The sequence below is a fragment of the Doryrhamphus excisus genome, linkage group LG8, assembly GCF_037039965.1.
Source record: "Doryrhamphus excisus strain RoL-2023G ecotype Guam linkage group LG8, RoL_Dexc_Guam_v1.1, whole genome shotgun sequence".
Taxonomy (NCBI): Eukaryota; Metazoa; Chordata; class Actinopteri; order Syngnathiformes; family Syngnathidae; genus Doryrhamphus; species Doryrhamphus excisus.
In genome coordinates, this window is record NC_136364.1 from 5,064,974 (window position 1) to 5,090,801 (window position 25,828).

Below are 25,828 nucleotides of genomic sequence, written 5' to 3' on the forward strand. Positions count from 1 at the left end.
AGTCACAATATTACCAGAATAAATTCAATCTAAATTTGATAAATTGCAATCTTACAAGAATAAAGTCATAATTTTAGTAGAATAAATTCATAAATGTATTGGAAAAGAACTGGTAATATTACGAGAATAACGTATGAAAATTTAGTTGTAAATTTACGAGAAAAAAGTCACAATATTACCAGAATAAATTCAATCTAAATTTGATAAATTGCAATATTACAAAAGTCATAATTTTAGTAGAATAAATTAATACATTTATTGGAAACAACTGGCAATATTACGAGAATAACGTATGAAAATTAAGTTGTAAATTTAAGAGAAAAAGTCAAAATATTACAAGAATAAAGTCATAAGTTTAGTAGAATAAATGAATAAATGTATTGGAAACAACTGGTAATATTACGAGAATAATATATGAAAATTAAGTTGTAAATTTACGAGAAAAAGTCAAAATATTATAAGAATAATGTCATAATTTTAGTAGAATAAATTAATAAATTCATTGGAAACAACTGGTAATATCATGAGAATAACATATGATAATTTAGTTGTAAATTTACAAGAAAAAAGTCAAAATATTACAAGAATAAAGTCATAATTTTAGTAGAATAAATTCATAAATTTATTGGAAACAACTGGTAATATTACAAGAATAATATATGAAAATTAAGTTGTAAATTCACAAGAAAAAGTCACAATATTACAAGAATAAAGTCATAATTTTAGTAGAATAAATTAATAAATGTATTGGAAACAACTGGTAATATTACGAGAATAACATATGATAATTTAGTTGTAAATTTACAAGAAAAAAGTCACAATATTACAAGAATAAAGTCATAATTTTAGTAGAATAAATTCATAAATGTATTGGAAACAACTGGTAATATTAAAAAAATAACGTATGAAAATTTAGTTTATTTATCTCTACAAGATAAGCTGTCTAAAATGTTGGGTAATACAAATGTAAAGATGACTATAGGGGTGTTATTTCATGTCTAGATGGCTCTAAAGATGTTTAAAAAATGATTTAGACGATTGTAAACATGTTTTCTATGCCATAACAATATCAAAATATTTATTTACATTTAATTCACATTTATTTTATTTTATTTTGGGACTTCTTAGCTCTTTGAGGCAGCAAGGAAGCTAGTATTCCAATATGTCTGATTTAATTATTTGTAGTTTCCACTCTAATACAAATGTTCCTTTTTGTTTGTTACTCAAGTGTTTTAAAATGATATATATATTTTTTGTAGTTTGAAATATATGTCAGGAATTTACTAGTTTGGCCTTAATTTAATATTGATTTGTACTTCAATTCGGGAGTGTGCTTTGCAACCGAGCACCAACCGTGGGAGACGTCGGCTGTTAAGACGTGACAAGACAAATACAGGATATTTATTCAGGAATGCCTGGTGGGCACCCACACTAGGCGGGGCTGTTGCTCTCTCCGTCGCCTTTTGGCCCCAAAAAGAGGAGGGGCTGTCCAAGTAATCTAATACCTGTCCAATTCATGCTTTTTTTTTTTGACTGTAACTAGCTGAACTACCCTGACAAGCGAAGGGCTGGGAACACATGAGCAGACATCGATAGAGAAGGCAGGTACTATACTAGGAAGGCAAAAAAAATAATCCTCACATGGGATCATGAAGGAAGCCACTCGGGGCTCGCCGTTTCACAAAATGACCTCAGGACCCGAGACCGGGACAGGCTGTCCAGAAGAACTCCTAAGCGAGGTGGTGCTGGGGCGCATTGCCAGCTTGGACCCGTTCCCTCCTCGGGACTTAAGGGGCAAGTTTAAAAAGCCGCGGCACAGGAAGAGGCCCACCATTCTTGAAAGTAGGTAGAAAAATGCCTCGCTTGTTTATTGAATTTGGAACGCCGACTCGGGAATTATTATTATTATTATAATTTATTGGAATAATAACACACCTGATGTACAAAACTCTCATCTCGTGTTAAATGAGTGATGGTCTTAGGATGTGAGCGGCCAAGGGGCCTCTGGGGGTCCGAGCAGGGAGTTAAAAAAGTCCATAGATAGCCGATGAGAGCAGACACATAGCTGGCATTCCTCACCTTCATCAGCGCTTGATAATGCTCTTAATAAGTTCTTAATATGGCCCACTCTTTCCCCCCCCCCCTTTTGCATGTACACAGCTATGAAAAATAAAAAGTCAGCAGGCCATCAGTTGGTACGCCTTCATCATAAATAAACCAGCCGTGTTGCAATTGTCATAAATCATTAGTCATTTATTTATTTTTTTAAATCACTTTATTTATTTTTTTTTTTAGATCTGGTCTCACTATATGAGGTAACCAAAATATTAGAACTTTTTTTTATTATAAATTATTTTTAAAAAGCATAACAGCTCCTCTTTAAGATTGACGTTGTGACTGACAATTCTCCTAATATTTTGTATTTATTCTCATAAAAATTGTAAAAAAAAAAAAAAAAAAAATTGCTGTTTTTTTTTTTTTTTACTTCTCTTGTTTAATTGTATTTTGGGAATATACCAAGGGTCAACAAAAAAAAAAAACAGCCTTGTGTCTTAAGTGGACCGCGGGCTGCATGTTGACATGTTGAATGTCTTTATTCTCATAAAAATTCTCATTAAAAAAAAAAATAAAATTTTTGCTTTTTTTTTTTTTTTTTTTACTTCTCTTGTTTAATTGTATTTTGGGAATATACCAAGGGTCAACAAAAAAAACAGCCTTGTGTCTTAAGTGGCCCGCGGGCTGCATGTTGACATGTTGAATGTCTTTATTCTCATAAAAATTCTCATTAAAAAAAATCACATTTTTTCTTTTTTTTTTTTTTTTTAGTTCTCTTGTTTAATTATATTTTTGGAATGTACTGAGGGCCAACAAAAAAAAACAGCCTTGTGTCTTAAGTGGCCAGCGGGCTGCATGATGACATATTGAATGTCTTTATTCTCATAAAAATTCTCATTAAAAAAAAATAAAATTTTTGCTGTTTTTTGGGGGGTTTTTTTTAGTTCTCTTGTTTAATTGAATTTTTGGAATATACCGAGGGCCAACAAAAAAACAGCAAAGCGGTAGTGAATGAATGAATGAATGTGTCTTAAATGGCCTGTGGGCTGCATGTTGGATATCTTTATTCTCAGAAAAATTCTCATAAAAAAAATACCATTTTTGCAGATTTTTTTTTTTTTTAGTTCTCTGTTTAATTGTATTTTTGGAATGTACCGAGGGTCAACAAAAAAAACAGCCTTGTGTCTTAAATGACCCGCGGGCCGCATGTTGGATGTCTTTATTCTCGTAAAAATTCTCATTAAAAAAAATCAAAATTTTGCTGTTTTTTTTTTTTTTTTAGTTCTCTTGGTTAATTGTATTTTTGTAATGTACCGAGGGCCAACAAAAAAACAGCCTTGTGTCTTAAATGGCCTGCGGGCCGCATGTTGGATGTCATTATTCTCATAAAAATTCTCATTTTTAAAAAATCCCATTTTTGCTGTTTTTTTTTTTTTTTAGTTCTCTTGTTTAATTGTATTTTTGGAATGTACTGATGGCCAACAAAAAAAACACCCTTGTGTCTTAAATGGCACTGGGCCGCATGCTGGACACCTGTGGTGGCCTATAGACCCTCCTGCTAGCTTGACGTTGACATTCTCGTCCCATTTTTCTCTCTCCTTCTCTCTTCAATTGCCATTGTTCACTAGCGACAGAAGCGAACAAGCAACTCCAGTTTAATTTAATTTAATTTAATTTAATTTAATTTAATTTAATTTAATTTAATTTAATTTAATTTAATTTAATTTAATTTAATTTAATTTAATTTAATTTAATTTAATTTAAAAAATATTAATAAATAATTTAATTTAATTAAAAATATATAAATAATTTAATTAAATTTACAAAATATAAATTAATTAATTAATTTAATTAAAATATATAAATACTTTAATTTAATTTAATTTAATTTAAAAAATATAAATAAATTAATTTAATTTAATTTAATAAAAAATATAAAATAAATAATTTAATTTATAAATTATAAATTATACATTTTATTATAAAAAAATTTATTATACATTTTTAATTTATTTTATTTTATTTTAATTTATTTTATTTTTGCAACTCAAGTTTAAGCTTCACACTTTTCCCAATAATGGATTTGATTCTGATAGAACCTTACCAGGTACCCAAAGCCGCCACTCGTTCAGTAACATACGGGTGGTAAACTACATCTGTAGCCACAACCGCGGTACACTGACGGAAATATGGCTGAAAATGACGATTCCACCAAAGCTAACCAGCACATGAGCTATTCCCTGGAAGTCTCAAGGAACTCACTGTGCTTTGTGACGCTACCTCGGGCCATGTTATGTCAGACCCTTTCCACTTCCTGTCCAGGCTGTAATAAGACAAAATGTTAGTTTAGTGAAAGCTTGCCCGAGGCCAGTGATGACACCTCCGTCGTAAAAGTATATTATGTAATCAAGCGTTTGGATGGAGATTACGCCGCTGAGAGCCAGCAGAGGATGGATGATGTCATCAATGATGGCGCCGGCACTTTCAGTGTCGTCAAGAGACGACAGTATGCTGAGAACACGTCTTAAAAATGCTCCGATTAATCGCCATTAATCACTTATCACCAACAAACACCGCTTTGGTCTGATAAATATTTATTCATTAGAATTATAATAAGATTTTCCATATGGACAAAATGGTGCGATGGACCACACCTTTCCACATTTCCTCAAGCTTTTATTGAGGCTATAAATCCAACTTTCCATCCTTCAAATATGTAACAGATGAAGTAACCACACCCATTTTACACATTTATTATTTAAAAACACACAATTCTATAAATAGCTTAGCTTGAGGCGATTTTGCTTGAGGATCTTCTTGTTTACCGAGCGATATACGTATGCCGCAACTGAGAATATATTAATGCATTTGCATGACAGATTAGTATTACAGTAAGAGTAAGTCATATGCCGTATAGATATGACATAACAAGGATTTTATGGCATACTTAATAATATGAGTACTTTATAGAAGCTTGCTCTCATGAAAAATGTCATTGTATTTGCTCAGGAAGTCATGCAAATTTTGAGGTGACTTAAAAAGAGTTTAAGTAGTAAAATATCATGAAAATGATATGCTAAAATGTGAACCGCATTGAAATATTATTTTATAATTTTTTGAAGTGTATTGCAAAAACACTTCCTACAACTGAGAGAAGTACAATGTTCAAAGTTATTTATTCTGTTACGGGGGGAAAAAGATTTCCTCAATTTTTGTTAGAGAATTTAATTTATTTGGACTTCTATTATACTCCATTAGTCAAAAATGACCCGGTCAGGTTGTTTTCTTGAAATATCTTTGTAATGAAAATTTTTCATCATTTCATATTCCAGGTATTCCTAAAAAAAACATGTCTTTGCTATCATATCACATTTTTAACTTACCTTTTATACATTTTAAGAAATTTTAGGTTTTGTGTTACTACCCCAACCTTCCATAAGTGGGTCAAAAATGACCCAGTCAGGTTGTTTTCTTGAAATATCTTTGTAATGAAAATTTTTCATCATTTCATATTCCAGGTATTCCTAAAAAAAACATGTCTTTGCTATCATATCACATTTTTAACTTACCTTTTATACATTTTAAGAAATTTTAGGTTTTGTGTTACTACCCCAACCTTCCATAAGTGGGTCAAAAATGACCCGGTCAGGTTGTTTTCTTGAAATATCTTCATAATTGAAATTTTTCATCATTTCATATTCCAGGTATCCCTCAAAAAACATGTTTTTGATATCATGCTATTCACATTTTTAACTTATCTTTTATACATTTTAAGAAATTTTAGTTTTTGTGTTACTACCCCAACCTTCCATAAGTGGGTCAAAAATGACCCGGTCAGGTTGTTTTCTTGAAATATCTTTGTAATGAAAATTTTTCATCATTTCATATTCCAGGTATTCCTAAAAAAACATGTCTTTGCTATCATATCACATTTTTAACTTACCTTTTATACATTTTAAGAAATTTTAGTTTTTGTGTTACTACCCCAACCTTCCATAAGTGGGTCAAAAATGACCCGGTCAGGTTGTTTTCTTGAAATATCTTTGTAATGAAATTTTTTTGTCATTTCATATTCCAGGTATTCCTCAAAAAACATATTTTTGATATCAAGTCGTTCACATTTTTAACTTATCTTTTATACATTTTAAGAAATTTTAAGAAATCTTCCATAAGTGGGTCAAAAATGACCCGGTCAGGTTGTTTTCTTGAAATATCTTTGTAATGAAAATTTTTCATCATTTCATATTCCAGGTATTCCTAAAAAAAACATGTCTTTGCTATCATATCACATTTTTAACTTACCTTTTATACATTTTAAGAAATTTTAGGTTTTGTGTTACTACCCCAACCTTCCATAAGTGGGTCAAAAATGACCCGGTCAGGTTGTTTTCTTGAAATATCTTCATAATGAAAATTTTTTATCATTTCATATTCCAGGTATTCCTCAAAAAACATGTTTTTGATATCATGCCGTTCACATTTTTAACTTATCTTTTATACATTTTGAGAAATTTTAAGAAATCTTCCATAAGTGGGTCAAAAATGACCCGGTCAGGTTGTTTTCTTGAAATATCTTCGTAATGAAAATTTTTCTTCATTTCATATTCAAGGTATTCCTTAAAAACATGTTTTTGATATCATGCCATTCACATTTTTAACTTATCTTTTATACATTTTAAGAAATTTTAGTTTTTGTGTTACTACCCCAACCTTCCATAAGTGGGTCAAAAATGACCCGGTCAGGTTGTTTTCTTGAAATATCTTTGTAATGAAAAATTGTTATCATTTCATATTCCAGGTATTCCTCAAAAATCATATTTTTGATATCATGCCATTCACATTTTTAACTTACCTTTATGCAACACACAATGGATCCTCCCATTTTCTATTGTTGTACGGGGTCATTTTCTTTTTCAAAGATGTAAAAAAGTGAAAAATGAAGATGTTTCTAACATGAAATCATTCTTGTGTGGTCCTAAATATAATACTAAATATCATACAAGTGATTATTCCTAACCAAAATGGCTAAATGGTCATAAAAAGGCATTGATTCTAGTATGGGTGATTTTTGATCCACTTATGGAAGAGTGTAGGGTCCAGTCACTCGTGCATCGAAGGGTTAATGTCATCTTCACGCTGCTCTACCAGTCGTTCGGAAGAGATGCCCAGCGCTCTTATAATCATCATCACTAGCATCATCATCATCATCATCAGGCGCCACACGCAGACAAACAGCAGTTATTATTACCGACTAAGAGGATTGCTCCCTGCGCTCTCAGCCTCCACTCGCGGTTATTTAAAGGGAGCCCCGCCCACTGCCCGCCTCCAGCTTTAGAGATGCTGAGAGCGAGCAAAGGATAACGCAAGCAGGGAGGACGGCACAGAAGAACAGGGAAGGGGCGCTTATCGAGGACAGGGTGTCTTCCGAGTGTGTCCTCTCTGGATGTACATCGGAGAGGTGACAGCATTCCTGAGCTTCGGCGGGAAAAATCGGAAACAAAGTGCATGTCATGGCCAGCCAGCAGGACTCGGGATTCTTTGAAATCAGCATCAAATCTCTGCTGAAGTCATGGAGCGGCTGTGAGTACAACTCGTTTTTTTGTTGCTGTTCTTTGTCAAACGGGAGTTGTACTTGTGGCCGTCTCCTAGCAACAGCACAGTCGAAACTGTTTCATCGCCATCGTGCAATGATTCAGCACCTCGGGTGCGCCGCACGGCTTGTTTTTAACTGGAGTGTGCCAGTCACTCACATGGTCTAAATAGTTCTTAGTAAGCGTGAGGACACGCTAATAGGATTAGCCGAGCTTCACCTGAAGGCTCCACTGCCTTCTTGATGGGATCGGCTCCTGGTTGTTGTGTGTTTTTACGAGTTGAAAAGGAAAGTTATTGCAATCGCAAAGTAATTCATGTCAAAACCAGCAGGGGAAGCGCTCATAGTGCCCGTGTAAATACTTCCGCGTGGAAGTATCTCAATGCAAAGTTTGCACGGTCAACACTGAGCCATCTCCTGACGATGTTGCGTAATCCTCACAGCATGTTACTGTTGATAACGGCAAGTTTTCCAATGTAAACAACATGATTGTTTGTCGTTATTTGCTAGCAATTAACTAGCAACAAGCAACTAGAAAAACTAGAACAGGGGTCTCAAACTTAATTTACTTGGGGGCCACTGGAGCTAGGGTCTGGGCGAGACTGGGCCGCATCAGGTTTTCCAAAAAAAACCCAACAAAAAACGCATTTATTAAAAACAGAAAACTTAATAAACTTTGCTTTGGTTTTGATTTTTTTACAAGAAAAGCTCTGATAAAACATTCCACTGTTCTCAAATATCTTACTTTTTATTTTTCTACAAAAAATAAGATGAAAAATAAATAAACAAATCAAGAATAAAGAAAATCAATCAATCAGTAATAAATAAATAAATATAATAATAATAATAATAAAACGGCAAATAATACAAATTTAAGAAACCACATATAGTTGGCGGGTAGACAAATGATTTTTTTCAGATTAAAATGAACAAAGCATTATTAGAGCCCTGTAGACATGACAAAACACGACTATAGTCACATTTATACTCTTTTTATTTACAACATATTGCGCAACTGCAGGGTCTTGAGACACATGCTAACTCGCAAACTAGAGAGCTAGCCACCTAAACGGTAGCCTTCAAGTTATTTCCTTTAAACTTAAAAAGCCAAACACTTACCACTTCCACACGGATAGGGAGGATAACTATTAACAGTTATTTAACCTTTAACATGAACATGAATCAAACGTAATCATTTTTTCTGGGTACATGATACCATACAGCATCCATATCAAACTAACATTAAACTTTCATATCAAGGCGGGGGCCTCAAAGTAGTTTCCTGCGGGCCACATTTAGCCCGCGGGCCGCGTGTTTGTTTGTACAGAACTCTCAACAGAGTTTTAGTTTTGGATTAAATTCAATTTGTACTTATTTTTACTTTTTTTTCTAGTTTGTGCAGCACTTTGGAATCTCTGTTTATAAAATATGCTATATAAATAAAGTGGATTAGATTGGATGATACGATACCATTGTGATACTATTCCACTGGCCCCCCAACATCGAAAGCTTTAAGTCTCGTCTTAAAACCCACTTTTATTCTCTGGCTTTTAACTCGGAGTGAGTCGTATGGTCCTGTGTCTTTTAGTTCTTGCCTTTTATTTTAATTGTTTTTATTTTTTATATTTTTATTGCTTTGCTTCTTGTTATTTTATATTTTATATTTTATATTTTATATTTTATATTTTATATTTTATATTTTATATTTTATATTTTATATTTTATATTTTATATTTTATATTTTATATTTTATATTTTATATTTTATTTAAATTATTATATATTATATATAAAATATCATATATATTATATATAAAATATATATTTTCTATTTTATTTAAATTATTATATAAAATATATAAAATATCATATACGTATATTATATATAAAATATATTTTTAAAAATATTTTAATTTTAATTTTTTTATAATTTATCTAAATAAAATAATAAAATAACAATAAAAATATTTTTAAAAAATTATAAAAATAATGTTAATAATTAATTTATATTTTATATTTGTAATATATAATTAAATATATATATATATAATATATAATGTATATTTTAATTTAAATTTTTAATAATTTATATAAATAAAATAATAAAATAACTAAAAATATTTAAAATAATAATAATAATAATAATAATGTTAATAATTTTATTTCTTATTTGATCTTTTAGTTTTGGATTAAATTCAATTTGTACCTTCATTTATTGTATTTTATTTTTACTTTTTTTTATTTTACTAGTCTGTGCAGCAGTTTGGAAACTCTGTTTATAAAATATGCTATATAAATAAAGTGGATTGGATGATACGATACCATACTATTGATACTATACCATACTATTGATACTGATACTATTCCACTGATATCAATCGATAGTTACAAAATACACGGTTTGCCATGAAAAAGTGGTCAGAAATGGACATGCAGCAAGCAGCATTTTAACGAGTGAGGCGCATAACAACAAGGCTTGTTCATTTTTTTTTCCACTCTCCCTTTGACGTAAAAATGTATCATAAACCAACCGGCAGGGAGGTTCCTGCTCATTACATAACGTGACGCGCAAGCTTTTATTAGCCTCACATTCTACTGTTGGAACAGTTTGCCTTTATTTTTAGTCCTGTGTGTGTTTTCATAATGGCCCCCCTACCACCATCATGCTGACCCTGGAAATTCTGGCACAGTTAATGAGGTCATTTGTGCCCAAATGTCGACCCACTCGTCACTAATGGCTGATGGCTAAAGTGGGTGTTTATGCTCCTGTCTCCATGGATGAATTTGAACGAGACTTATATAAGAATTGCACTGTAAATCAAATATTGAGTTGTGCTAAAATATCATTTTCTGTATCGTTTGTTGCATGTTTATTTTGCTATTTCGCAGCAGCCAGCAGAGGGCCTGGTTTATTTATTTATTCAGACCCAGCTAGTTTGCTTCCTAAATGGGCTGCCATAGCAAACTGAATGGGAAATACAGCGGAACCTCAGTTAGCGTCCGCCCCGGTTAGCGTGTTTTTCGCTTAACATTGAAAATTTACACCAAAATCTTGCCACGTTTTGCGTACTTTTCCTGGTTAGCGTAAACTACGGCGCTTGTCTTTTTGTGTTATTAATGACTCAAACTGTGTTCTTAACATATTTTTATCACAATCCATCCTGTTAACCTTCTGGAAACAGAAGTTAGCGAAATGACAGGAATAAATGAACATTTAAGCTCGCCTTTTTTTATCAAAATGAATCAAAATTTATCAAAATTTATATGAATGTTTCTTTGGTTTCCATTTTGGCTTATCGAGGCAAGGAACACTATTGAATTTAAGAAATTTTAATTTTAATTTTAATTTTAATTTTAATTTTAATTTTAATTTTAAATAATTTATATAAATAAAATAATAAAATAACAATAAAAATATTTTAAATTAAAAAATTATACAAATAATGTTAATTGTATTTCTTATTTGATCTTTTAATTTTGGATTAAATTCAATTTGTACCTTTATTTATTGTATTTTATTTTTACTTTTTATTTTCTAGTTTGTGCAGCACTTTGGAAACTGTTTATAAAATATGCTATATAAATAAAGTGGATTGGATTGGAAGATACGAATTTTTAGTTTTTGTCAGAGATTTTTTTGCAATGTATGCAGCCTGTCTTGTGGTGCCGCGTGTTTCAGGGGCAAAGAGATGAAATTGAAAACTGTGGGGGGGCATCGTCGTCGCAACATCTGTAGTTGAAAGTAATGGTAATGGTAATGGTTTTATTTCATTTGAACATGCATCAGATTCCAATCGAGTGCATCCCATAATCAGTTCCCAGTTCCACATGTCCAAAAGGAGTAGGAAGAAGCAAAGCTTATTAAATCCTACCCCTCCATCTGGTACTTTTACAATCAGTAACTGTTACATTTGATCACTTCCTGCTTTCCTAATATAGTTTAAAAAAATTTTATTAATTTAAATAATTTTATTTTTATTTTTATTTTTATTTTTATTTTTATTTTTATTTTTATTTTTATTTTTATTTTTATTTTTATTTTTATTTTTATTTTTATTTTTATTTTTATTTTTATTTTTATTTTTATTTTTATTTTTATTTTTGTCAGTACCTGTACCTGTCAATATAGTGATATATATAGCACAGTATATAGTTTTTTTTGTTTGTTTTTTGTTTTTAATTCATTTTATAAGTTTATTTTATTTATTCATTAATTTTAATTTTTTTTTTTATTTATTTTTAATAAAAATGTATTTTCCATCACGTACCAAAGTACTCGGCGATATGAGCATCCAATGCCATAATGGGTACCATAGTAAGTGTCAATATAGTGATATATATAGCACATCATGACTGGTTCAAGACTCTTCATCCTTGTATTTAGCAAACATCAACTGCTTGTATTGTTTCTTGAATTGGCTCATCGTTGTGCATTGTTTGATTCCCTTACTCAATCCATTCCATAGTTTGATTCCACACACTGAAATGCTATGGCTAGCATAACGTAGATGGTGTATTTTTAGCTCTGTTATTGTTTCTAAACTGTTACAAGTATAATCGAGGGGGGCGCTTGTTTTCATGATGGTGCCAGGGGAGGGTGGTGATGTCATGCCCCGTGAGCCCCCTTGTTTTACTTGTGTGATGAGTCTTTGTGCAGAATCGGACACAAGGGGCTTCATGCACTGCGAGTCTTTTAGCCTCGGTTATTTTTTGTCGATTTAATCGCAGCAAAACGTGTCCGATGTCTGATGTCGCGAGTATAGCGTGCACCCCGGGGTAATAATAGTCACACAGCTATGTATGCCCCCTGGTAGCATCACCGGTTTGCTAAAAATTCCCGCTTGACCTTCACTCCTGGAAGGCACCACAGGCTGGTCACAAGGCAAAGCAAAGCAACTTTAGAGAAGAAGAAGCAGAAGAAGAGACAAACGGTTGTGTCGTCTCCTGTCTGGTGGGACTTATTTAAGCAACACCCACCGGTGGCTGGCGGGGTGGGTGTCTGGGTGTCTGGCTTGAGCGCTCCGTGGAAAATATGCCCCAGGAGGACTCGGCCAGCCGACACACAAGACATGGACGCTGATGTGTTTCCTAAGGGAGATTTTTAGCCTCGGTTAAAGGGAGCTCGAACCGTGGGTTCAACCGTTGTTCTCCGCTATGGACGGGACGGCCGTGTGCTGGAGCAAAGCCAGTGTCATCAGCTTCATCAAGGGCCTGGGTAGGTGCTGAGAGGGTTTGCACATGCTGGGCATTCCGTGAAAGGCACCGTGACATGCGTGTCCCGAGTAGACCTGGAGAACATCTCCTGTTGTTCACTTCAGTTTTTATGCTTTTGTGTGTCGCTCTTAAAAATGGGACAACTATGATTGTGCGATTATCGAGGGAAGTTGCTTTCTTAGTTGTCATTTATTTTGCATGCTTTGTGCAAACCAAGTACAAATATATTTGCATCTAAGTTACTAGTGGAATAATTATAATATATAATATATATAAAATATCATTTATAAAATATATAAAATATAATAATAATAAATATAATAATAAAATATATAAAATATAATAATAAAATATATAAAATATAATAATAATTCATCAAAACCTCATGTCAAAACAGTTTACAACAGGTAGGATCATGGCAAATAATTGTTTTAAAAAAATTTGTCTTTGCAGCATAATTCTTCATCAATAATTATAATAATAGCATTTTTGATAATTTTTGTTGTTTTGTTTTGTTGTATTTAGTTATTATTATTATTATTATTATTATTATTATTCACAGTAGTAGTGTTACTTGTGTTATAATAATAATAATATAATAATAATAATAACAATAATAATAATAATAATAATAGTAATAAATAGTATTATAATAATCGTAACATTGTTGTAATGAAAAGGTAATTGCTTGTATCATTATTGTCAATTATAATGGAAAAAAAAATATGGAAAATACATGTAAAAAATAATAGATGAACAAAAACATTTATTTTAAATAATAAAAAGCAACCGGTTGGATCAAGGCAAAAAATTTATTTTTACAGCATAATCAATAATAATTCTTCATCAATAATAATAATAGTATTTTTAATATTTTTTGTTGTTGTTCATGTTATTATTATTATTATTATTCACAGTAGTAGTGTTAATGTTATTATTTCTAATAATTTGATATAATAATGTGACATTATAATAATAAACTGTAAGATTTGTTCACTTCCTGCTTTCCTAATATAGTTTAAGTTGTATTTATTTTATTATTATTATTATTTTATTTATTTTTTTAATGGATTTTTGCAGCATAATTCTTCATCAATAATAATAGTATTTTTAATAATATTTGTTGCTGTATTTTATGTTATTATTATTATTATTATTATTCACAGTAGTAGTATTGTTATGTTGTTATTTCTAATAATAATCCTAACACTAATCATTGTAATGAAAAGGTAATTGCTTGTATCATTATTGTCAATTATAATGGAAATAAAAATATGGAAAATACATGTAAAAAATAATAGATGAACAAAAACATTTATTTTAAATAATAATATTATTGATAGTAATAAATGTGAAAAGCAATAGGTTAGATCAAGGCAAAAAATGGATTTTTACAGCATAATTCTTCATCAATAATAATAATAGTAAAATAGTAAAATAGTAAAATAATAGTAAAATTTGTAATCATTTTTGTTGTTGTATTTCATGTTATTATTATTATTCACAGTAGTAGTGTTAGTTATGTTATTATTTCTAATAATATGATGTAATAATGTGACTAATAATAAACTGTTACATTTGTTCACTTCCTGCTTTCCTAATATAGTTTAAGTTGTTGTTTTGTTTATTTTGATTATTTATTTATTTTTTATCCTGGATTTTTGGAGCATAATTCTTTATCAATAATAATAATAATAGTATTTTTAATAATTTTTGTTGTTGTATTTCATGTTATTATTATTCACATCCGTGGTGTTAGTTATGTTATTATTTCTAATAATGTGATGTAATAATGTGACATTCTAATAATAAACTTACATTTGTTCACTTCCTGCTTTCCTAATATAGTTTAAGTTGTTGTTGTTGTTTTTTGTTTTTTTTCTGGATTTTTACAGCATAATTCTTTATCAATAGTAATAATAATAATAATAATAATAATAATAATAGTATTTTAAATAATTTTTGTTGTTGTATTTCATGTTATTATTATTATTATTATTCACAGTAGTAGTGTTAGTTATGTTATTATTTCTAATGTGTTGTAATAATGTGACATTCTAATAATAAACTGTTACATTTGTTCACTTCCTGCTTTCCTAATATAGTTTAAATTGTTGTTTTGGTTTTTTTTCTGGATTTTTACAGCATAATTCTTCATCGATAATAATAGTATTTTTAATAATTTTTGTTGTTGTATTTCATATTATTATTATTATTATTATTATTATTATTATTATTATTATTATTATTATTATTATTATTATTATTATTCACAGTAGTAGTGTTAGTTATGTTATTACTTCTAATAATAATCGTAACACTAACCATTGTAATGAAAAGGTAATTGCTTGTATCATTATTGTCAATTATAATGGAAATAAAAATATGGAAAATACATGTAAAAAATCGTAGAAAAAATACAAAAAAATATAAAAAAATATTTTAAATAATAATAATATTGATAGTAATAAATATGAAAAGGCGTACTTTTTTTACAAGTGATTCCAGTACCAATTCCAGTAAATATTTTACATGAAATTCTTGACTAGACTTAGCAAATCTTAGTGTGGAGGCAAACCTTGAACTTGCATGTTGGCTGGCATGGTTCTCATGGCCCGGGCCGTGCGTAATCAAACACGGGCCACACCATAGCACAACACTAGATGGTCACAAGATGGTTGTGACATCTTTGGTAGGATACGAAAACAGCAGCTGCTGGCCGTGGGCCTTTCATTTCCTTTGGGAGATGTCAGTGCCCTTTGGACAGTGTGCGTCAGGAATGTTCAACATGGTGGGAATTTTTATGTCCATGTTTGGGGAAACCTTGTTCCAACACCCAAATCGGTCGTCTCTCTTTGTAAACACCTCCATGGCTTATCCTGTCGCTCACGTATTCCTCAATTGGTCATGTTTTACTTATTAAAACACCTTTTTTTTTTTTCCATTTGTTGTTTCTTCAGCATCACCCGTCGGGAACGGCTACAGCAAACCCCCCATCCCTCCAGTCTGCAGTCCTCAGGGAGAGAAGGGTCCCCCGGTCATGATGCCGATCAGCGTGGACCCGGAGAGCAAACCGGGCGAGTACGTCCTCAAGAGCCTGTTTGCCGTCTTCGCCACCGTATCGGAACGCAAGATTAGAATCATCATGGCGGAACCGCTGGTGAGTCTAACGTTGAAGAAAAAAAAAACAAAACACAAAAACCTTCCAAATGCTCCACGTGCATGAACTCCCTTTCGGCGTTCCGACTCCTTTTCCATGTATTCATTTTTTTACCGCTTATACTCAATTGAGTCGTATGCGGGTATGCTGGAGCCTACCCCAGCTGTCTGAGAGGCGGGGTACACCCTGGACTGGAGGCCAGCCAATCACAGGGCACATATAGACAAACAACCATTCACACTCACATTCATACCTATGGACAATTTGGAGTGGCTAATTAACCTAGCATGTTTTTGGAATGTGGGAGGAAACCGGAATACCCGGAAAAATCCCACGCATGCACAGGGAGAACATGCAATCGAACTAGCTGTGTACCCTGCGTGCTAACCACTCACTCACCATGCAGGCCATGAAAAACATGAAACATGAAAAATAATGATAAATAATATTCAAATTTCAAAGTGATAAAATGGGAATAAATTGTTAATAATATATAAAAATAAGTGAAGTTAAAGCATATTTTAACAGAGGCAATGTTGGCATAATTCACGGAATAGAAAACTTAAATTGGAAATTAATTTTTTTTTAATTAATTAATTAATTAATTAAATTTAATTAATTAAAATTTATTTTTTATATATTTTATTAAAAACCTGTGTTTTTGTGATATAAAATATGCATCATTAACAATATTGTCATTTTTAATAATTTCACAATTTATTGTATTGTATAATTATTTATTTTAATTAAAAAAAATAATACAAATATTATAAAAAATATAATTATATTTAAATATATATTTAAAAATATTATTAATAAAATATTATTTTATTCAATGTTATATTTATGAATGCTTAGTGCTTTTTGGTGCACCACTTTTTCTCATTCATTTTTCTGCTTGTTATATATTTTATAAAAGCCTGTGTTTTTGTGATATAAAATATGCATCATTAACAATATTGTCATTTTAATAATTTCATAATTTATTGTATAATATTTTATTTTAATACAAAAATTAATAGAAATGTTATAAAAATATAATAAATATATAAAATATGCATCATTAACAATATTGTCATTTTTAATAATTTTACTATTTATTATATTGTATAATTATGTATTTTAATAAAAAATTAATTTAAAAAAATTGAATTGTCTTTTTGGTGCACCACTTTTTCTCATTCATTCTTCTGCTTGTTATATATTTTATAAAAGCTTGTGTTTTTGTGATATAAAATATGCATCATTAACAATATTGTCATTTTTAATCATTTCATTATTTATTGTATATTTTTTTATTTTAATACAAAAATTAATAAAAATATTATAATATATAATATTATAAAAATATTATTAATAAAATATTAATAGCCTGTGTTTTTGTGATACAAAATATGCATCATTAACAATATTGTCATTTTTAATAATTTCATTATTTATTGTATTGTATAATTATGTATTTTAATACAAATTAATAAAAAATAATAGAATTGTATTATTTTATTCAATATTATATTTATTAATGCTTATTATGCACATTATGCACATTGTCCACTAATTGATTAAACGCCAAAGTTCCTGCTAACCCTCAGCTGTCAATCCAGACTCCATTTGCTAACAACGAGAATGTGCGAGGGGTGTAAAACTAATTAAGATCAGCCTTAATCCCTCATGAAAGCCGTCATTGCCCGTGATGGACGACTTTCATAACGGGAGGCGTCATTAATATCCCATCTTTTAGCCTTCATGCTGATGCCGCAGTGAATGATGGCGTTCTCGTTAGCTGGAAAATGTGGGACGAGTGAAGCTGCGGGCTAGACTTTAATGGCTTGTTTTTAAATGATAACATGATTTTTTGGGTTTGCTTTTGCAGGAAATAAAATTGACAAACAACGCCAATGTTTAAGATAATGAAGTTTGTGCATTTGATGACTTGTTTTCAAATAATAACATGATTTTTTGGGCATTTTTTGGGCATTTGATGACTTGTTTTCCAATGATTTTTTGGGTTTGTTTTTGCAGGAAAAAAAATTGACAAACAACGTCAATGTTTAAGATAATGAAGTTTTTGCATTTGATGACTTGTTTTCAAATAATAAGATTATTTTTGGGGCATTTTTTGGGCATTTGATGACTTGTTTTCCAATGATAACATGATTTTTTGGGTTTGCTTTTGCAGGAAAAAAAATTGACAAACAACGCCAATGTTTAAGATAATGAAGTTTGTGCATTTGATGACTTGTTTTCAAATAATAACATGATTTTTTGGGAATTTTTGGGGCATTTTTTGGGGCATTTTGGGGGCATTTTTGGGCATTTGATGACTTGTTTTCCAATGATAACATGATTTTTTGGGGTTTGCTTTTGCAGGAAATTTTTTTTACAAACAACGCCAATGTTTAAGATAATGAAGTTTGTGCATTTGATGACTTGTTTTCAAATAATAAGATTATTTTTGGGGCATTTTTTGGGCATTTGATGACTTGTTTTCCAATGATAACATGATTTTTTGGGTTTGCTTTTGCAGGAAAAAAAATTGACAAACAACGCCAATGTTTAAGATAATGAAGTTTGTGCATTTGATGACTTGTTTTCAAATAATAACATGATTTTTTGGGAATTTTTGGGGCATTTTTTGGGGCATTTTGGGGGCATTTTTGGGCATTTGATGACTTGTTTTCCAATGATAACATGATTTTTTGGGTTTGTTTTTGCAGGAATTTTTTTTTACAAACAACGCCAATGTTTAAGATAATGAAGTTTGTGTATTTGATGACTTGTTTTCAAATAATAACATGATTTTTGGGGCATTTTTGGGACATTTGATTACTTGTTTTCCAATGATAACATGATTTTTTGGGTTTGTTTTTGCAGGGAAAAAAATTGACAAACAACGCCAATGTTTAAGATAATGAAGTTTGTGCATTTGATGACTTGTTTTCAAATAATAACATGATTTTTGGGGCATTTTGGGGGTATTTGATGACTTGTTTTCCAATGATAACATGATTTTTTGGGTTTGTTTTTGCAGGAAATTTTTTTACAAACAACGCCAATGTTTAAGATAATGAAGTTTGTGCATTTGATGACTTGTTTTCCAATAATAACATGATTTTTGGGACATTTTTTGTGCAATTGATGACTTGTTTTCAAATAATAACATGATTTTTGGGGCATTTTTTGGGCCTTTTTTGGGAATTTTTTGGGCATTTGATGACTTGTTTTCCAATGATAACATGATTTTTTGGGTTTGCTTTTGCAGGAAATTTTTTTTACAAACAACGCCAATGTTTAAGATAATGAAGTTTGTGCATTTGATGACTTGTTTTCAAATAATAACATGATTTTTGGGGCATTTTTTGGACATTTTTTGGGCCTTTTTGGGGAATTTTTTGGGCATTTGATGACTTGTTTTCAAATGATAACATGATTTATTGGGTTTGCTTTTGCAGGAATTTTTTTTACAAACAACGCCAATGTTTAAGATAATGAAGTTTGTGCATTTGATGACTTGTTTTCAAATAATAACATGATTTTTGGGGCATTTTGGGGCATTTGATTACTTGTTTTCCAATGATAACATGATTTTTTGGGTTTGTTTTTGCAGGAAAAAAAATTGACAAACAACGCCAATGTTTAAGATAATGAAGTTTGTGCATTTGATGACTTGTTTTCAAATAATAACATGATTTTGGGGGCATTTTGGGGGTATTTGATGACTTGTTTTCCAATGATAACATGATTTTTTGGGTTTGCTTTTGCAGGAAATTTTTTTTACAAACAACGCCAATGTTTAAGATAATGAAGTTTGTGCATTTGATGACTTGTTTTCAAATAATAACATGATTTTTGGGGCATTTTTTGGGCATTTGATGACTTGTTTTCCAATGATAACATGATTTTTTGGGTTTGCTTTTGCAGGAAAAATTTTTGACAAACAACGCCAATGTTTAAGATAATGAAGTTTGTGCATTTGATGACTTGTTTTTAAATAATAACATGATTGTTTGGGTTTGTTTTTGCAGGAAAAACCTTTAACAAAGTCTCTCCAAAGGGGTGAAGATCCTCAGTTTGACCAAGTAAGCAAGACTTTATTTCATTTGTCGTTTTTCGGGATGCTACCTGAAAAGGCTCATTCGCCCGCATCCAAAAAAAAAGCTCTTTGAGCGCCAGTCAAGGGCAAGCGTGTTTACCTTGCGCCTTGGCGTTGGTCCGAGGTGCGTCCAGCCGCCGTGCGGTTGCGCAGAGAGCGTCCTTTCACAGCCACAGGGCCGTGTTTGTGCTGCAGCGTGAGGCCATTGAAGCGGCCGCACAGAGCCGTGATTCTTCTCCGAACTCGTGTTCAATGAAGGCCTCGCTTGTGTCGCCCCCGCCCTGCCCGGTCTGGTTGACTCTCCTCCCTTCCTGTGTGCCCAAACCCGCCCGTTCCTTCCTTTCACTCACCCCACCCTGCCTGGGTCCCCACTATATCTGTTTGTGTTTTTCTCCTCTTTGCAGTTATTAAGCACCATGAGCTCTTTGGCTGAGTACTGCCTCCCCTCCATCCTCCGAACTTTATTCGACTGGTACAAAAGACAAAACGGCCTGGAGGAGGAGTTGCACGAGTACCGTCCCAGAGCTAACACCAAGTCCAAAAAGTGAGAATAATGACGTAAAGTGGTCCCATGTTCCGTTCGCTGTGAGCCTGTTTTCATTCTTTGTTGTCTTTCTGCAGTGATGAGCAGCAGAGAGATTATTTACTTGAAAGGAGGGACTTGGCCATCGACTTTATCTTCTCTCTCGCACTCATAGAAGTTCTTAAACAGGTGACTTTACAGTTATTAATTATTATTATTGTACAAAGTATTCAATAAAATATTTTGAAACAGGAGGTAGAGAAGGTCGTGTAGAAAGCCGTAGGCTTCAATTGGCAGCCATTTTTCCATCAGATGACTCCAGGGCAGCTGTGTATACAGATATGGAGTACAATCAGTAACTGTTACATTTGTTCACTTCCTGCTTTCCTAATATAGCTTAATTTTTTAATTACATTTTTTTTAATTTTTAATTTTTACATTTTTTAATTTGTACATTTTTTAATTTTTTAATTTTTTTGTTATTTTTTTTTATTTTTTTTAATGTTTTAATTTTTCAATTTTTTAATTTTTTATTTTTTTAATTTTTAATTTTTTAATTTTTTAATTTTTTAATTTTTTAATTTTTTAATTTTTTAATTTTTTAATTTTTTAATTTTTTTTAATTTTTTTTTATATGTAATTTTTTATTTTTTATTTTTTATTTTTTATTTTTTATTTTTTATTTTTTATTTTTTATTTTTTATTTTTATTTTTTATTTTTTATTTTTTATTTTTTATTTTTTATTTTTTATTTTTTATTTTTTATTTTTTATTTTTTATTTTTTATTTTTTATTTTTTATTTTTTATTTTTTATTTTTTATTTTTTATTTTTTATTTTTTTTTAATTTATTTTTTATTTTTTTTTAATTTATTTTTTATTTTTTATTTTTTATTTTTTATTTCTTATTTCTTATTTCTTATTTCTTATTTTTTATTTAGTTTTTTTTGTCCCGTACCAAAGTACTCGGTGATATGAGCATCCATAATAGCTTTCTGTGCTGGTTATTGTGTGTAGCTGCTCTATAAGAGTCCACAACTCAATACAAAGAGCCGAAAAATTTGCATAAATGGTAATGGTAATGGTTTAATTTCATTTGAACATGCATCAGATTCCAATTGAGTGCATCCCATAATCAGTTCCCAGTTCCACATGTCCAAAAGGAGTAGGAAGAAGCAAAGCTTATTAAATCCTACCCCTCCATCTGGTACTTTTAGTAACTCTTGCATTTGTTCACTTCCTGCTTTCCTAATATAGTTTAAGTTTTTTTTTGTTATTTTTTATTTTATTTTATTTTATTTTATTTTTTTAATTTTTGTCCCGTACAAAAGTAGGAGGTGATATGAGCAATATAATATACGTAATGTCTGTTTTGGTCAAGTAGTAAAATAAATTACCCGCAAAAAACGCGATTTATACTTCAGTGCGACTTGTAGTCCAGAAAATACGGTATGTGCAGATATTGGAATATCTAGCTTATAGCTAATAGCTAAAGCTTGTTAAATCCTGGTACTTTTACATTCAGTAACTGTTACATTTGTTCACTTCCTGTTTTCCTAATATAGTTTAAGTTTTTTTTGTTATTATTTTTTCATTTTATTTTATTTTATTTTATTTTATTTTATTTTATTTTATTTTATTTTATTTTATTTTATTTTATTTTATTTTATTTTATTTTATTTTATTTTATTTTATTTTATTTTATTTTATTTTATTTTATTTGTTAAGAAAGTCTATGTCTATGTTATCTAGCTAATAGCTTTCTGTGCTGGTTATTGTGTGTAGCTGCTCTATAAGAGTCCACAACTCAATACAAAGAGCCGAAAAATGAGCATAATAGGTCCACTTTGACTAGGTTGCTGCTAGAACCCAAGCTTCCATAATTAATCCATTCCAAAATGGTCACACGAAAACCAAAATTTAGTCAGGCAGTCCAAAAACTGATACATAAGTTTAGCAATAAAAACAAATTGTACAAAAATGTCTTCCACTATAAAGTTGTAAATGTACTGTAAACTCGATGTAAACATGTTTTATTAAGTCATTCTCTCCTGTCGCTAGATGCCATTGCACCCAGTCCTGGATGGTTTGGTCCATGAGGTCATCACCGTAGCCTTTAAGCACTTTAGATACAAAGAAGGGTAAAAATACTTTTCAATTTTAAAGCATATTTATTTCTCTTTTCTCCACCAAATGTACTTTTTGTTGTTTTTTTGCAGATATCACGGTCCTAACACTGGCAACATGCACACTGTAGCTGACCTCTATGCTGAGGTTATCGGAGTATTGGCTCAGTCCAAGTGAGTACTTTCCAGTAAAAAGCTGTACAGGTATTATTTTTGTTAAATGATAATGAATTCAATTGGCTGGGTACCAGTCCAGGGTGTACCCCACCACTTAAGTCACTGGCACCCTAGTGAGGACTAGCATCCAAGAGGATACACGGTGGTGATGGATTCATGTTCAGGACACTGGAACGCACATTTTTGGCCAGTACCCCCCCCCTCGCACCAAACTAGGACTGGAAATTGATGTCCGTCCAGTTGATGTTTTCAGATCAGAAGCAGCACGGAACAAAGTTCTTAAAATAGAGACAGGGCTACGTGAGCCGCACGTTGCAGAGAACGACAACGTTCGGTCAAAGCTTTAACCGAGGAGAGGAGGAGGGGCGGCGAGTGATATTTTTAGGAAGTATGCGTCTCGGAATAGCGTCGAGGTTCTCTTGGAATCATGCCAAGACACCCAGGAAGTGCATATATATAAATTAAATTAAATTAAATTAAATTAAATTAAATTAAATTAAATTAAATTAAATTAAATTAAATTAAATTAAATTAAATTAAATTAAATTAAATTAAATTAAATTAAACTGGAGTTGCTTGTTAGCTTCTGTCGCTAGTGAACAATGGCAATTGAAGAGAGAAGGAGAGAGAAAAATGGGACGAGAATGTCAACGTCAAGCTAGCAGGAGGGTCTATAGGCCACCACAGGTGTCCAGCATGCGGCCCAGTGCCATTTAAGACACAAGGGTGTTTTTTTTGTTGGCCCTCAGTACATTCCAAAAATACAATTAAACAAGAGAACTAAAAAAAAAAAAAAACCAGCAAAAATGGGATTTTTTTAAAATGAGAATTTTTATGAGAATAATGACATCCAACATGCGGCCCGCAGGCCATTTAAGACACAAGGCTGTTTTTTTGTTGGCCCTCGGTACATTACAAAAATACAATTAACCAAGAGAACTAAAAAAAATGGAATCATGCCAAGACACCCAGGAAGTGTATATATATATAGTGTATATATATATATATAATATATATATATATATATATATAATAATGAAAAATTAAAATTAAATTAAATTAAAATCATATATATATATATACGTATATTATATATTATTATATAATATATAATGTTAAAATTATATAATATTATATAACTATTATATGTATTATATATATAATTCATATATAATTAATTCATATCACCTCCTACTTCGGTATAAATAATAAATAAATAAATAAATAAATACACAATTTAAATAAATGAATAAATACAATAAAAATTAATTAAATAAATTAAATATACATATCACTATATTGACACTTACTATGGTACCCATTATGTCATTAGATGCTCATATCACCTCCTACTTTGGTACGTGACGGAAAATAAAAAAATAAAAGTCAATTAAAATTTAAAATCAATTAAATATTAAAAATTGAAATAAATTAATAAAATAAAAATTAATAACATAAATTAAAAACAAAAAACAAAAAAACTATATACTGTGCTATATATATATATATATATATATATATATATATATACGTATATATCACTATATCGACAGTTACTATGGTACCCATTATGTCATTAGATGCTCATATCACCTCCTATTTTGGTATGTGATGGAAACTAAAAAAATAAAAGTAAAAAAAAATTAAAATAAATAAAAATAAAAAATCAATTAAATATTAAAAACTAAAATAAATTAAGAAAATAAAAATTAATAACATAAATTAAAAACAAAAAATAAGAAAACTATATACTGTGCTATATATATATATATATATCACTATATTGACAGTTACTATGGTACCCATTATGTCATTGGATGCTCATATCACCTCCTACTTCCGTATGTGACAAAAAATAAAAATAAAAATAAAAATAAAAATAAAAATAAAAATAAAAATAAAAATAAAAATAAAAATAAAAATAAAAATAAAAATAAAAATAAAAATAAAAATAAAAATAAAAATAAAAATAAAAATAAAAATAAAAATAATTAATAATTCATTCATTCATTCATTTTCTACCGCTTATCCTCATGAGGGTCGCGGGGTGCTGGAGCATACGGAAATGCAGATTACATAATTTTCTCCCAAATTAGCATCTATATTTAGTCGGCCTGAAGAATATCATGACTGGTTCAACTGGAGCAAAGGATCAGGTGCTAAACTAGCAGCTCATCTTTAGCTTCAGACTCACCGTCTGCTTGTGGAAGGAAAAGAGGAGGAGGGGCGGCAGTGATATTTTTAGGAAGAATGCGTCTCGGAATAGTGTGGAGGTTCTCTTGGAATCATGCCAAGACACCCAGGAAGTGGCAATTTGTCTCCAGTGTCTTTTATAAATGTGATGTTTGGTTCTTCTCGCAGGTTCCCTGCCGTGAAGAAGAAGTTCATGACTGAGCTGAAGGAGCTGAGACAGAAGGAGCAGAGTCCATATGTAGTCCAGAGTACTATTAGCCTCATCATGGGGGTCAAGTTCTTCCGTATTAAGATGTATCCCGTGGAGGATTTTGAAGCTTCTTTTCAGTTCATGCAGGTAGTCTAACCTTCTGGGGGAACCGTTTGGGGGTCCAAAAATATCTGCCCGCATGAAAATGCACTCTTGCCCCAAAGAATCCTAAGGTCATTTTGGCCAATATAAAGCCTGAATAAGTCATATCTTGTGGTTGGGGGGAGGTAAGGTAATACATAAATAATATAATAAAAAATACTACATAAAATAATATATATATAGAATAATATAAAATATATTAATATATTATATTATATAATATATATAATATTTATAATATATTATATTATATATATATTAATAAAATAATATATAATATATATATAATAAAATAATAAATAAAATCGAAATTAAAAATCTAAATAATAAATAATAAATAATAAATA

General features: G+C 30.6%; 1 protein-coding gene across 2 annotated transcripts in view; it reads left to right on the forward strand.

Moving 5' to 3' along the window:
- Nucleotides 1-1,571: 1,571 nt before the first annotated feature.
- Nucleotides 1,572-25,828, forward strand: part of LOC131134128 (protein furry homolog) — an 84,333-nt gene continuing 60,076 nt past the window's right edge. Inside the window, exons 1-8 of one of the 2 annotated variants that reach the window (XM_058079020.2) lie at nt 1,572-1,842; nt 15,819-16,018; nt 20,044-20,097; nt 20,516-20,655; nt 20,733-20,823; nt 22,695-22,774; nt 22,853-22,933; nt 25,298-25,466. In XM_058079020.2, the coding sequence (XP_057935003.2) occupies nt 1,650-1,842; nt 15,819-16,018; nt 20,044-20,097; nt 20,516-20,655; nt 20,733-20,823; nt 22,695-22,774; nt 22,853-22,933; nt 25,298-25,466 (1,008 nt within the window). In that variant the 5' untranslated portion in view covers nt 1,572-1,649. Of the gene's footprint in view, nt 1,843-7,405; nt 7,636-15,818; nt 16,019-20,043; nt 20,098-20,515; nt 20,656-20,732; nt 20,824-22,694; nt 22,775-22,852; nt 22,934-25,297; nt 25,467-25,828 lie in introns of those variants that run through there. The other variant, XM_058079024.2, reaches the window with a different exon arrangement.